The 15,692-nt window shown below is 37.4% G+C and overlaps 1 protein-coding gene across 1 annotated transcript; it reads left to right on the top strand.

Annotated features, from left to right (window-relative positions):
• Positions 1 to 6,093: 6,093 nt before the first annotated feature.
• Positions 6,094 to 9,493, top strand: LOC108499937. The gene is given in 5 exon segments (XM_017820306.1): positions 6,094 to 6,120; positions 6,227 to 6,260; positions 6,263 to 6,350; positions 6,352 to 6,765; positions 9,388 to 9,493. Coding segments are annotated over 5 exon segments (669 nt in total).
• Positions 9,494 to 15,692: the final 6,199 nt, after the last annotated feature.

Genomic DNA, 15,692 nt, shown 5'->3' with positions numbered 1-15,692 from the left:
CAGATATTAGTAAACCAGAAGTCCAAATCTCTGCTGAAATTTATATCTGGGGAACTTTGTGAAAATTCAGAATTATTTTATGTTTCTTAAAAATGCCTTATGGCAAACCAGAAAATATTGAATAAGAAATTACATGAAAAAAAAAAAAAGAGAGAGAAAAGTAAGGTCCAGTAGTATATCATTTGAATCAGAGCTTGCATTCCTTCAAATCAATGGAAAGAGTGATGTAATTTATCTTACCATAAAGAATATTACTGTAATAAATCAAAGAAAGCACATCATAATATGGCAATTTTTCTTTACAGGTTTTGAAGGAGACCTACGACTACCTGCTTAGATGTAAATTTCTACATTGTAAATGTCTGGAATTAGCCAGTGGAGACAGACCTCATATCAAATCTCTGCTCTTTAATGCCAGTGCTGTTTGCTTCAAATAATTTTACAGTTATCAAAAAACAGTTGTGGAGGTTTAACGTTGGCTAAGGGCCAAACTCCCAGCCAGCCACTTGCTCACTTGCTTTCTTCAGTGAGACAGGAGAAGAAAATAGGATGAAAAAGTTCATGCATCAAGATAAAGTTAGCAACATATCTTAAGTCTGAATTTGGCAAATTTAGTTTAATTTCTTGCCAGTTAATATAGATATGGGTAGTAAGAAACAAAGACAAACATGAAGAAACCACCTTTCTTCTCCCCTCTCTCAGGTTCAACTTCACTCTGCTATTGCCAAACCCTCTCTCCACCTTGAACAGCACAGGAAGGGATGGGGACCAGGTTGGTCAGTAGGCAGCAGTTTCTCTCTGCTGCTCTCCTGCTCTGGTGTGGGCTCTTCCTAGGGGGTACAGCTACTTCAGGAGAAAAATATGCTCCCCTGTGGGCCCTTCACAGGTATCATCTCCTTCACTAAATATCCAACTACTCCTGTGTACAGTTCTCCACAGGCTGAAATGATTGTCTTCTCTGCTGTAGGTTTTTCCAAGGGAATGTCTGCTGTACCAGTCCCCTTCACAGGGTACAGGGAAATATCCCCTCCATCACAGATTTCTCCACAGACCGCAGAAAATACTAGCTCTATGGGCTGCAGGGGAAACTCTGCTCTGGTGCCTAGAGCATCTCCTCCCTTTCCTTATATTCTGACCTTAGTGTTCACAGAACAGTTTCTTACTCTTATTTTTCCTCCTCTTCTGTCTGTGTGGCATTTTCTGTCCTTTCTTAAATATGCTTTCAACTGTGGTGCCACCATCTTTGCTGGGGGGCTCAGACGTGCCCTGCAGTGGGTTGGTTGGGGTCAGCTGGAGTTGGCTCTATCTGTCACAGACCAGAGACCATCCTCCTACCCCTACCTTGACACACTAGTAAACCCAACACAGTAGTGTTTCTAATACAGCTCATAATAAACTTCACATTAAACGAACATGGATCAGCAATTCTGGTAACTTCTGCTCCCTAGAAGTTCCAATCTGTGGGTAATATAGTAATATTTCAAGCAATACTGCACTTATAGAAAGTGTATCTCACATTTTACAAAAGACAATAAAAATCTAAAACTGTAGAGTGATAACTATCTACTTCTGGCTGTCACGGAAGGGTCACCTCTTCAGATTTGTGACTGATGTTTAAAATATGCGTACTACTAGAAAAGTAGATCAGTTTGAAGAGGTTTATAGAAAGTTAATTATATCAGCAGTCTAAGACTTTATATTTAGAGAAGCAATCAGGCATCAAATTGTTCGGTGGTTTTCAAATAAATAACAAGTAAAAATGACAAGTAAAAATGACATTGGTATGATGGAAAGTCTTAAAGAAATTTCATTAGCTCACTCCGGTGATGGCCCAAGGTGAGATGAGACACACAGATCAGTGGGGTTGAAGAAAAAGTAGGACACCTAACAGTGAATTAATATTAAAATCTCAGAGTATGGCATATTGCCAGTTTTTCTGAGTGATTTAGCTAATCTAATTAAGAGACAGAAGTGAGAGGACAAATTCTGTATCCGGCTTTAGCACTGAAAAAAGAAGGAATATTGAGTAGTAATATGGTAATAAACAACTACACTCAAGTCAACACCAAAAATCATAATCAAATGACACATACTATTTAATACTCTATCAGTACTGAGATTGGCTTTTTTTTTTATATGAATTCACCATAACTCAGATAATAATCCTAATATTTTACAATGGATTTAATTAAAATATATTTTACACAAAATATGCAAAGCAAAAATAAGACAAGACAGGAAGATGAGAAAAATAAAAAGTGATCATAAAAGCTTCTAAATGAACACAGTGACATTATTTTTAATTATTTACTTCAAAAGTTTTTTGAGTTTTTGTCTCTGATATGAAACAAGGTCAGGGTTAATTTTTGAAACAGAAAGAGCTGTGGTGAAAAGCTCCAGATGATTGCTTGAATAAAGTAGTAGAAAGCTCTATCCTAAGGGGTCAGAATAGAAACTGTAATGAAAATATTATTTTATTGATTCATGTTTTAGAGGTTGAGGCTAACCTTTGATTGTTTTATGACCACTGGCATATAATGAATTCTCAATAACATAGTGCATATATGTATTTATCCAGTTACAAAATATTATTAGTAATACTTTGGTTTTATTAATATGTTTGTTTGTATCTTATGCCAAAAAATCATGCTGCACATAAAAGCCACCACAGCCTGACAAAAAGACGTGAGTTTTTTACACCTCAACACTTCAGAAACAATCAGCTTCTACAGTCTTATTCTTTCTCCTTCCGATATATACAAAGTGGACAACTGTTGTGGTGGCAGAATTAGGAAAGTGACACATCTGCTTTGTGTCAGAAAAAGGAAAACTTGGAAAGGAAAACTTAACTAATTTATTTCCTTGCAGTTTGTGCACATCTGTGCTCATTAAAATCAATGGTAAAATTTGAATTTTCTTCAGTGATGTAAGATCAAGTAAAAACATTTAAAGACTGAGATATTCCCACTATCAAAACTAAATTTCTTTTTGATTTCTGAGTGTTATGGAGGTGGAAAGAATCCAAGCTGAAAATCTGTCTTCTGCCATTATCTGCAAAGTTAACTTTTGTCAGAAATAGTAATAACATTACCATGTAGATCTTTTTTTTAAGTATACATTTAGCATTTTCTTAACATACATTCTGGCAGTACAATAAATTCTTTTGGTTAATGTTGTGTTACATATATTTAAAGATGTAATACTTTATTGATTCAGACCCATCCTAAGAGGCAAAACAAAAAATTTTTATGTTCACTGGCTGTCAGATGACACAGAATATCTTTGTAATAATAAGACTTAATCTCTTAAGAAATCCTAGATTTCCATCAAAGTATCAAGTTAAAAAATGAACAGGAAAAAAAATAAAGTACTCTAAACAGGAGCAGTATCAAAGATATACAGAGAGTCTAGAGAGGTCCTGATACTTTCTTTGGCAGGCGTTGTGCATGAGTGTTTTAAGTCACTCAAAGACTCACCAGCAAAGGTATAAAGCAAACTTAATATAAAAGTGAAAGCATGACAAAGTTCATTGGCAAGGTTCACTCTACGACTTGCTGGATGTAAAAGAAAACAGACAAAAATCAGACTAAGATCTAAAATCAGTCAATCTAAATTTAAAATTAACTTAAAATGATCTATGTGGAGGTTGAGGGTAGATAAAGGGTAACTAAAAAAAGGAAGAAAGGAGACTGTCCTGTTGAGTCACCAGGTTCAGAGTGGACCTCCTTACCAAACTTAGCCTCAGACTTGATCAGTGACTTAGGCCTAAGGGTTTTAACAGCACTTAATAGCACTTAATCGATAGCCTAATTTAAACAATTTTTACATTATTTAGATTCAATAGAATTTCCTATAGTACAACAGTAATTCACTCATAGGCCTAACTTACAAATCTAACATACTTAAGAATGTAAGACAGCATTCATAGCACATATTCTACAGTATATTCACGCTTGCAAGCACTCAGACCTAAAGGACTGTGTACAAGGCATGTACTTGTGAAAAACTCTCCTCAAGTTCACTGAAGTACTCACATCACATGCTTTGCATATTCCTAATGGGCAAAGAACTGGAGGTATTGGTCCAGGCTCCATTGTCATCTTTCAACAGTGGTCCTCTGAGTATAGCAAACTTGAGAGTTTGCTAGCTCTGAGGGTGTCCCACTCAGAGGGAGATCATAGAATCATAGAATGTCCCAGGTTGGAAGAGACCTTAAAGATCAGCTAGTTCCAAGCTCCCTACCATGGGGCAGGGGCACCTTGCACTAGACCAGGTTACTCAGAGTTCCATCTAACCTGTCCTTGAACACTTTTAGAGGTGGGGTATCCACAGCTTTGCCTAGCAACCTGTTCAAGTGGCTTACCACCCTCACAGCAAAAAACTTCCTCCTAATATCTAATCTAAACCTACTCTCTTTTAGTCTGAACTCATTCCCCCTTGTCCTGTCACTACATGCTCTTGTAAAGTGCCTCTCCATCTTTCCTGCATGCTCCCTTCAGGTACTGGAAGGATGCAATCTGTTCACCCTGAAGCCTTCTCTCTTCCAGGCTAAGCAAACCCAACTCTCAGCCTTTCCACATAGGAGATGTGCTCCATCTCTAATCAATTTGGTGGCCCTTCTGTGGACTCATTCCATGAGGACCTCAGAGCTGGATGCAGCACTCCAGGTGGGGCCTCCCAAGAGTGGAGTAGAGGGTAGAATCACCTCTGTTGACCTGCAGCCCACGGTTCTCTTGATGCAGTTCAGGATACGATTGATTTTCTTGGCTGCAAGTGCAAATTTGTGACTAATGTCCAGCACCCCTAGTCCTTCTTGTCAGGGCTGCTCTCAATCTGTCCATCCCCCAGCTTGTATGGTAGTGGTGGCTGTCCCAGCCCAGGTGCAGCACTTTGCACTTCATCTTGTAAAAACACATAAGATCCCCATGGTCCCTCTTCTCGAGCTTGTCTAGGTTCCTCTGGACAGCATCCTGTCCTTCAGGTGTGTCAATCCCTTCATCTATGTCATTAAGAAAGATATTAAATAACACTTATCCCGGTATGGACCCCTGAGGGACACGGCTTGCTGCTGCTCTCCATTGAGACTTCAGGTCACGGTCTACTGTGATCCAGGAGAGCTCAATGGGTCTCCCTTAGGACCGCTGCTTATAGGGTTGCAAATAAGTTGTCTTTCCTTACAGTAATTTTCCATCCTAGCTGCAATTCAGGCAGATAACTTGCTTTGAAAGTTCAATTTAAAAAATATAGTTCTACTTGCGTTGTTACCCAGTCAAGAAAACAATGTTTCCAAGGCTGTTCGCTAAAAAAAAGGATGTCATTAGACAGCACTAGTTTCTGGGAGCAGATGGTGTTTCTGATAAGCTCAAGACAAGCTTAGCCCAGGTGCTGTTTGTCAAGACCAAGGCCTAACGAGCATTTCTGAGATCATAGTTGCAGCTCAAGGAGGGGAGAGGGGCATTACCACCACAGCAGGATGTAAATTTGGCATCTCTGCTTAAATATGAAAACTGTAAGAAAAAAAAAATACAGTTTATTACCATATATTACAAAGATAGCCTTCAAAAAACCCTTTATTGAGTAGAGCATGTAGTAAAATTTAGCATAATTCCATCAACTTCTAGGAAACTCACACAATATTTAATGTCTTTAAGATCTTTATTCATGTTGGTGCTGCCTGACCAACCTGATCTGCTTTTATGATCAGGTGACCCGCCTGGTGGATGAGGGGAAGGCTGTGGATGTGGTCTATCTGGACTTCAGTAAAGCCTTTGATACTGTCTCCCATAGCATACACAGCTTGGACAGGGCCACTCTGTGCTGGGTTAAGAACTGGCTGATGGTTGGGCCCAGAGAGTGATGGTGAACGGTGCTGCATCTAGTTGTTGGCCGGTCACTAGTGGTGTCCCCCAGGGATCAGTGTTGGGCTCAGTTCTGTTTGATATCTTTATTGATGATCTGGATGTGGGGATTGAGTGTACCATTAGCAAATTTGCAGATGACACCAAGCTGGGGGGGCATCTTGATCTGCTGGAAGGCAGGAGGGCTCTGCAGAGGGACCTGGACAGGCTGAACAAATAGTCTGATTCCAACGGAATGAGGTTCAACGAGGCCAAGTGCCAGGTCCTGCACTTTGGTCACAACAACCCTATGCAGTGCTACAGCTGGGGACAGAGTGGCTGGAGAGCAACCAGGCAGAAAGAGCCAGCAATGTGCCCAGGTAGACAAGAAGGCCAATGGCATCCTGGCCTCTATCAGGAACAGCGTGGCCAGCAGGACCAGGGAAGCGATTCTTCCCCTGTACTCAGCGCTGGTGAGGTCACACCAGGAGTACTGTGTCCAGTTCTGGTCCCCTCAGTTCAGGAAAGATATTGAGGTGCTGGAGAGTGTCCAAAGAAGGGAAACAAGGCTGGTGAAGGGACTGGAGCACAAGTCCTATGAGGAGAGGCTGAGGGAGCTGGGGTTGTTCAACCTGGAGAAGAGGAGGCTCAGGGGAGACCTCATCACTCTCTACAACTACCTGAAAGGAGGCTGTAGCCAGGTGGGTATTGGTCTCTTTTCCCAGGTAATCAGCAGTAGGACAAGAGGGCACAGTCTTAAGCTGTGTCAGGGGAGGTTTAGGTTGAATATTAGAAAAATATTCAGAGAGAGAGTAATCAGACATTGGAATGGGCTGCGGAGGGAGGTGGTGAATTCACCGTCCCTGGGGGTTTTTAAGAAGAAACTGGATGTGCCATGGTCGAGTAACGATGGTGGTGTTGGATCAAGGTTTGGACTTGATGATCTCGGAGGTCTTTTCCAACCCAGTCGATTCTATGATTCTGTTAATTTCTTTTTCTGGGGAAGGTAATGATCACAAAGATATCCAGACAAAGCAGGAAATGTCATAAACTATGTTTCTGTAGGAAATAAGATTAATTAAAAAAGACTCCAAAACTCCTTCTTTAAAGACAGTGCATGAAATAGAGAATAACTGTGATTACAGCTGCCTATCATCTCCAAAGAATGAATTTGCCACATATGCTAGGAAGTAAACAATAAACAAAAAGATTGGGAACTCAGAGGAAGAGAACTCTTGAAGTCTCTTTATGGAAAGAATGACTAACCTTGATTCTAGACAGTTTACATTTTTAGTAAAACCTTTATATTTTAAACCTTAGTGGAAAAGAAGATATTCATGGAACTATGTACTTCTGTTGCCTTCTCACAATGAAAATCATTCTCCATTGTATACTTATAATTTTATGTAGGCAAAAATTTAGCACACTTTGTACATGGATAAAATTTATTGTTAACTGAGGGAAAATTTTAGAAACCCAGTACAATTCAAGCAGATATCATTAATCCAGTTACAATAATACTAATACTTACAGTATAACTTACTACAGAAAATTAATATTCTAGAGCAAAGTGTTATTCTATAATAAGTAGAACTAGTACTTACCCTTTTCTCTGGTGCTGCACTCATTCTTCTAATGTTTCCATGAGTCTTAAGCATGACAGCCATGTTCCTCAGTCAGAGAGGTGGTCTGTTGCCACAAAACATTGATAAAGTTTCCAGTTCTTCCCCACAGGACGTATGATATCTGTGGTGGTGGTTCCTTTTTCACTGTCTTTGGATTAGTTCAAGGTTATCTTTTTACTTCTTATTACAGTCTAATTCTTTGTCACATGTTTCCAACCACAGATTAAAAGTTGCACAATCGCTTCTTCCAATCTCAGTGGACATAGTCATATTATGTTTTTTATGCAATATATGTTGGTCATACATATACCATACATGGTCAAAGATCTGATAATACAACAGATCAGACAATGATCATACAATTGTTAACAGTTTGGAGAAAACTCAGTAGTATGCTCACGTAAATGTGTCTCTAAACCTAACTCTAAGGTTAATGGTTTGTCCATGAGATCACACAGTGCCTTGCCAGGTGAGCATGCTGATCAGACAACTGTTTATATGTGACCAGACCTTTTCATCACCTTATCCCTCAGTTTATACATACTTCTTCCTCCTGAAATTATCTATGTCTTTCCCTTTCCCCATGCTTCATTCTTCCCCTAAGCATCTCATAGTAAGTCTTAGGCAAGCCTAAAATTCTCTTCCCCTACAACCCATAATTTGTCCCATAGCCCTAGGTAGGGAATTCCTTCAGTCCCAAAGGTGCTCTGGAAAACTGCTTATCTTCTTGATAGGTTTCAAACTTGGACAATGAGGTGGAGTGTATTCTAGGAGAGGGTATTTGTGTTTCTGCTGGCCTGTGTGTCCCTGTGCTCCTTTGGAATTGTGAGATGGGCTTTTGTAGGGCAAATGGCTCCTGTGATGGGCTTGGAAGCAGCCCGGTAGGGTAATATTTGTGCTCCTCCACCTGTAGTTTTCTCTCTCTCATATTTTGGAGTGCGTAAAAAAGTTTTTCTCATATAACTTAACACTCTTCATATAGAAAAAAAGAATCTTCGGCTAAATGTGCCATGATCTTCAATCTACGCATGACTACAGATACAGATACACACACGGAATTAAAGATACATAAAAATAGTTATGTGGCTCCAGGTTCATTACACATACACATACATACAGATGAGTAATGAACCTGGAGGGACATAACTATTTTTCAAGGTTTACTCAGAAAAAACAGTAGAGAACCTAGTGTTTCAATATAAAGAATCAATTGTAGAGGTTACTAGATAGCGTTCTAAGTAGACAAATGATACTCCAGATCCAGAACTCACAACTTGTCACAGGCTTTGTCCAAAGGAAGTCATATTTATGCTATCTGTTTAATGCCTTGTTGAAAAAGATAACACTTGTCAATCAAGTCTGTCATACGTTTTGCATTGTTGGAGCCTGAATTTTTGTTATTAGCCTGGAGGCAGGATTTTCATCAAAAACAAAGACACATTTATGGCAAGAAGTGAGAAGAGGTTTTTTATGCTACCATCAAAAATCAGTTTCTTAGAAATCATGAAAAAAGAAGTTGTTTTTAGTATTTAAAAATGTATTTGATGGCAATATCTCTTTCTAGATATAAGTGGGTTGGTTTTCGGGGGGTTTTTTTTGTTGTTTGTTTGTTTTTTTAGAAACACGTCTTTTTTTTAAATTTAAATTCCTCTTTAATACATTTAAAGCATATAACTTATACCAAACAGTTATTTTAAGTTGTCTGTCAGACAAACTTCTAGTAACTCAATAGTGGTAGGGGGAGCGGTTTCCACTGTATAAATTTGGAAGCTTTCATTCCGTCAGCCACTGGTAGAGTAGTGACATTTCTTATGAAACGTCCTATGTCAGACAGCAAAAGCAGTGCCTATTATGGTGTCATGCTCCTTTTCCTCTTAATTTTCATAACTTAATGAGTTGGTGAGTTTACTTTGGCTTCACTCCAGTTGCCTACGAAGCCGCTCTTCAATGGAACAAGAAGATGGAGACAATAATAATGGAGACAATAAGATGCAACAAAACTCATGGATTGAGATAAACTCGGTTACCTAAAGCAAAAACAAAGTTTGTGTGCATACAAGTCAGTAACAAACCATAAGATTTTACTCTCTACTTTCCATCAGCAAGCCTTGTCCAGCTACTTCCTGGGAAGCAGGGCTTCAATACATGTAGCAGTTGCTCCAGAAGGCAAACACTGAAAATAACAAATGCCTACCCCTGCCTTCCTCCTCCTTTCCCTTTGCTTTTATTGCTGAGCAGACGCCATATGGTATGGAATATCCCTATGGTCATTTGGGCCCGTTGCCTTGGCTATGGTCCTGTCCAAGGTCTTGCCCACCCCAAGCACACTGAACAGGGGGGAATGTTGGAGGGACAACCTTAATACTGTGCCAGCACTGCCAGCTGTAGCCAAGACACTGGTGTGTTACCAACACCTTTCCAGCTACCCATACACAAAGAACAGCATGATGAGGGCTGCTAGAGTGGAAATTAACTCCGCGGCAGCTAGATCAAATATACTTGAAATCCATACATTTTTCTGAATGTTACAATTAACAATTAAGCTTTTTTACTGAAATTTATGTCTAGATTATTATTATTTTTCAATTCTTGCACTATTGGGATATGATTAATGAATCTTGCTTTACATCTCTAAATATGAAGAGGTTTATTTATCAAGGATTTTTAAGATTAAAGAATAAACCTTTCTCTACAAGATAGTTGAACTCCTATAGAGCTGCAACTGCACAAGCCAGTAAAACTACTCTAATATAATTAGTGACACTGATATTAGACTACAAAGATTTATTGCTAGTTTTTGACAAGCTGTATAATCTTGTCAGGTTTTTTACCAGAGACCAAATTCAAGTGTAGAGGATCTCAAACTCTTGAAAAACTCATTCAGGTTTGGCTTTTATAACTCTCACTGAATAGGAAGACACTACCCTAGAATCAAAAAGTTCATACTGTTACTTTTGTTAAATGATGATGACTTTACTACGAGGATTCTAGATATTTTGCCATGTAATGAGAGGATGGATATATTGGTCACCAAACATTGTTTGTCTCTCAAGTGTGATATTGTGTGACAACATCTCATTTCAGAAGTCAATTTTTTCTGAACTTTGTGTTTATTTTCTGAAGCAAACACTACTACAAAACAGATTCATATTGAGAGGACTAAATCTAAGGCTTCTGACTGTTCCTTTATTTGTTGACATGCAATTATATTTTAGACAATAGCATATAACTACAAAATAGCATATAACTACAACATTTGTAAATATTTTATTTCCTCTTTTAGAAGGTAGACTAAAATATTTCAGAAGTGACATCTGTTTTACATATTTCCTGCCCTCCTGTTCTTCCCATCCTGACTGGTCTAATATGTTTCTGGATATAATTGTACATTCATGATTAAAAAAAAAAAATAATGCAAAGAGACATGACCATCACACTATATAGAATTTAACACAAATGAAACTTTATGAATTGCAGCTCAAGTATGCAGTCCATCCTCTTTAATTATCCTCTTTAATTTAAAATTCAGAGGCAACACATATGATATATTTCAAAACATATACTGTGTAGTTCAGAATGAATGATTTAGAACCTTACAGGTCTAACATACAAAGAAAAATATCACTGTCTACTGACAAAGGTATAAATGATTTTGTTTTTAAAATGTTCTTCTATATGATCATGTCTCCCATGGACATGAAGGAGCAAGGACTAATATAAGAACCATAATCTTTTGTACAACAGTTAAGAGAAACTTTTAGTCATATAGTCTATTAATGACCTCCTTATGAGTCACTAAAAGTTTCTCTTAACTGTTGTCAGTTATAATTTCAAAAATATGTATAATCATGTAGTAAAATAATGCACTAAATATTTCAAGAGAAAGAAGAGACATAATCAACTTTTTGGTAAGGAATACATATTTTCTTATGAGGCGAAGAAAAGCTAATGTAATATCAGATTGTCTGCCTGAAGGAAATCTTTAAATAACTAGATGAAGTTGAAGAATATATTTAGATTTTGATAGAAGACTTCATGATATGAGGGCTATTAGAATTAAATACTCATACCTTTACTAAAATAGAAATTAATGGAAATATGATGTGAGAGAACAACTATAAACTGTTCAGAAGTGCAAAACTATACAGGAAACATTTTGCATCAGATAGATTATTTTGATAACAATTGTCAGAAATAGAGTTACAGAAGTTTTAAGATGAATGTAGAAAAATGAATTTAGCAATGAAACAAGTAAGATCTCCGTTTGCTTGTTTTTATGACAATTATGATGGCATAGAACAGGGGTGGTGTCACAGGTTTTTCTTGCATCATGATCTGGGTCAGAGGCCTTTATTTCAATACATAATGGAAAATATATAAGCGTTGGGATTTTTTCTTGTTGTCATTGTTTTATTGCTGCATTTGCTACTCTAAAATCTTAAGTATGTGACCTATTTCCTACAAACCTGAGGAGAAAAATCAATCTGTCATGTCAAATTTGTCAATTTAAGAGATTTTTTTAAATAGAGATATCTATGAAGATTTGTTATCCATATGATATTACATTGTTTAATATATTCCCTAGGTACTCAATACTATATGGTAGCATGTAATTTGGATTTTCCATATCCACTAAAAAAACAATGAAAAAAAATTCAGCAGATTTGGTTATTGGAAGACAGAAAAAAAACACCTTTTCAGATGAGACAAAAAACTATTATTTTTCTCGGTTGTTCACTTTTTTTCATTTATAATAAGCTTCACATCTGAAAGAAACCAAAAATACTCTAATTGTATTCCCACCTTATGTCAATATTTTACATTACATTGAAGTTTGTATGGAAATATTACTGTAAGTTAGAGAGAACAAATAACAGTCAAATGTGCATGCTTTGCTTCTTTTGGCAGGTTTCTTTACAGACCTTACCAAAAAGAATGTTTCAAAGAATGAACAATCATTGTCTACTTTTTGAAATCTCTACAGCTAAAAGGTTAATGAATGGAATTGTGAAATTAGGTTAGTTAGTAGGTCAGAGACATGTTTTCATAGTTCACTGTTAACTTGTCATTGACCAACATCAGTGACAGCAATACATGGATCTCCAAAATTTCTTGTTGTCCTTCTCTTACTCCTTAGGATAACCTTTTGGACTGAAATATGTCCAATGCTTTTGAAAACAATACCAATGAGGTACCGCAAGGAAGAACTGGCTTGGAAATGTAGAATATATCTCCTTTTGTTTCAAAGAGTCTTTAAGTCCCACACTGCTGGTTCTGGCTTAAATAGAATTAATTTTCTTTTTAGTAGCTGGTATGGTGCAACATTTTGGATTTGTGCTGAGTACAGTGTTGATAACACAGGATGTTTTGGTTATTGCTCAGCAGTGCTTCCACAGAGTCAAGGTCTTTTCTACTTCTCACGCCACCAGCAAGGAGGCTGGGGCTGCAGAAGAAGTTGGAAAGGGGACACAGCTGGGACAGCTGACCCCAAGTGAGCAAAGCAGTAAAAGGTGGAGGACAGGAGGAGGAGGGGGGAATATTCAGAGTGATGGTGTTTTTTTGTCCAAGTCCCCGTTACACAGGATGGAGCCCTGCTTTCCTGGGAGTGGCTGACCACTTGCCTGGCCGTGGGAAGCAGTGAATGAATTCCTTGTTTTGCTCTTCTAGCAGCTTTTGGTTTACCTGTTAAACTGTCTTTGTGTCATCCCATGAGTTTTCACAGTTTTGCCCCTCCATTTGACAAATCTTATACCTTTTTATATAGAGATATCTGTATTTTTGCAAGCTGAAGTATTTTCTTTATTGCGTTTTTCGTGGGTAACACAGGGAGTGTAATTCTGCCAACTGTAGGTGAACTGCAAAGGACTTACCTGGACTGAATATATACTATGTAGTGGAAGTCTTTTAACTTAAAGAATTCAGCATTTGTTATTGGAAAAAAAAAAAAGAACGGAAGAAGAGTGAAAACAAAAATAAATTGAGCATGGAAGTTAAGGAGAGTAAAATAGATGATGATAAGTACATTTTTCATGCATAAGATTTTTCATCTGGCTAGTAGCCAGTAACTGTAAAATGCAAAATTGAATGCTATATCTCATAAGAGACGATTTCTCACTGAATTGCTGTTTACTTCAGATAGGTCTTTTCTAGTTTACTCTTTATAACTAATTCACCCTTAAGTCATCCTATTTCTCTCTGCCTTTTTAACTCAACTAAGATTTTTCTACGTACTTAGTCATAAATCTAGTCACAGTTTCCTAATGTTGTCAGCAGCCGCTAAAAGCTTTGTTCAGGGTGCTCACATTAAATGTGCTGATTAGTAACACTTGAAAATGCAGGTTGGCTTTTTTTTATTTTTCCCTTTATTGATGTCTGTGTATACACAGATTGTGAGTGTTTATGTAGTGGAGAGAGATATAAAACAGATACAATAACCATGTCTCTTTTTTTGTGTAAACAGTTCCAGACAACCTCACATTCCCAGTTTATATGTTTTCATTGGCACTTCCACTTATGACAAGAGAACTGCTTTGTATTTTACAAGTTCTGACTAAAAGTGTTCATACTTGTCATCTAGTTGAAGTGAAATGTGAAAACCTCCTAAAAGACATTATATTGGATTTACTGGACAACTATGAAAGCTAAAAGCCCAATGCTTTTTGTGTGTGTAAACTGTAGCTTCTGGAAGAGAGAAACACTCACATTGAATATCTCTTTCCTTTGTGTGCTGGTGAAGAGAACATTCTCTATCTACAGGATGGAAGAATCCATTACTACTGGAATCTCAATTCCCACTGCTACTGAGGAGAGATATTCTTTTTATTCCCTCAAAAACCTCCATGGAATTGTCATGAATTAGTATTTTGTGTAGCCGTGAAACTCCATCTTCCTATCTGTGACACCCATTGTTGTGAGTTTTAAGAGTTGTAGTTGTAGTGTGCTGTCTTGAGATTAATATAGGAAGTGAATATTAAAATTTACCTATAATTATTTTGCCTTGAGAATACGCATAGAGATCAAAGTTTCTTTATATAATGTTGCATACTACGTGGCACAGGACAGAGAATGAAAATAAGCAAAGGTAGAAGTAAAGATACAAAGATTTTGGAAAGAGGGTGAGAAAAACAAAATAAGACAAGAGACTGGAAATTTTGTAATTTTTAAACTGGAGGACTGATGTATAGTCTAGTGACTAAGATGGGGGTCTAGAATTCACTGCTTCAGTGTCTATACCCAAATACCTCACTACCTCTGGTCTAGAAGTAAGTCTTTCATGCAACACCTTTCTTCCCTGCATACCTGAGGGACTGTGAAACAATAAATCCCTCGGTCTACATCTGCAGTAGAAGGTAAAGCACAGCCAGGAAATAAGTTGAAGCACTGGTTGTCTAATCATCTTCACTGCTTAGCTCATTACCCATTTACTGCCTATGTTCCAGGCTCCTCTGACTACCTTTTTTACAAGTCATATATGTCTACAAAACACATTGCTTAGTCCTTATTTGAGGACTATAAGAGTGAAAATGTGAGATAGTAGTGTCATTTGAAAACAAATTGGTCCCCTTCAGTATTTTTAGGTGGTAGACTAGATGTACACTTAAGTTTTGTACACGTTAGAGAATTAACTTTTCAAAAAATCGGGGCCCAGGAAATTAATGACATTAATTATATATTTTTTTCAATGTGGAGATTTTTATAGATGTAAATAATTATTTTCATGTTTAATTTTATTCTATATGTCATGCTCTTAAAATTTATAGTGAGCAGTGTTAATTGTAACTCTCATATGATACCTTCATTTCAAAAAGTGCAGGATTTTAAATAACTGTTTCGATTAGGATCTGACTACTAATGTGTGTTTCCATGATCATAAGTCAGTATCACAGGATTTGGACATGTATGTACCTCATAGGGAAAAGGAGAAACTACATGACAATAGGCTTTCCTGAAAATATGATTAAAAGAGTTCAAATTAGTAATTCACTTATGGACTTGCTTAGTCATCTTTGAAGGAAGTGCAATAAGAATAGATGAACACAAGAAATTACCACTATTGACGTAAATCAGTAGTCCATCCAGCTCAACATTGTGGTTCATACAAGAAGCTACAGAAAAGAGCATCACTTCTTCAAGCCTTTTGCATGCTCTTGTAGTCTTGGACTGAGATTAAAGCATACACTGCTTCCCCTTCCCTTTAGCATTTATTTATGGCTGATGTTATGCACTCTAT

Source organism: Lepidothrix coronata, unplaced genomic scaffold (genome assembly GCF_001604755.1).
Source record: "Lepidothrix coronata isolate B3197 unplaced genomic scaffold, Lepidothrix_coronata-1.0 Scaffold81, whole genome shotgun sequence".
In the NCBI taxonomy this organism is placed as follows: Eukaryota; Metazoa; Chordata; class Aves; order Passeriformes; family Pipridae; genus Lepidothrix; species Lepidothrix coronata.
The sequence above is the reverse complement of the archived record's forward strand: the minus strand, read 5'-3'. Positions and strand labels throughout refer to the sequence as shown.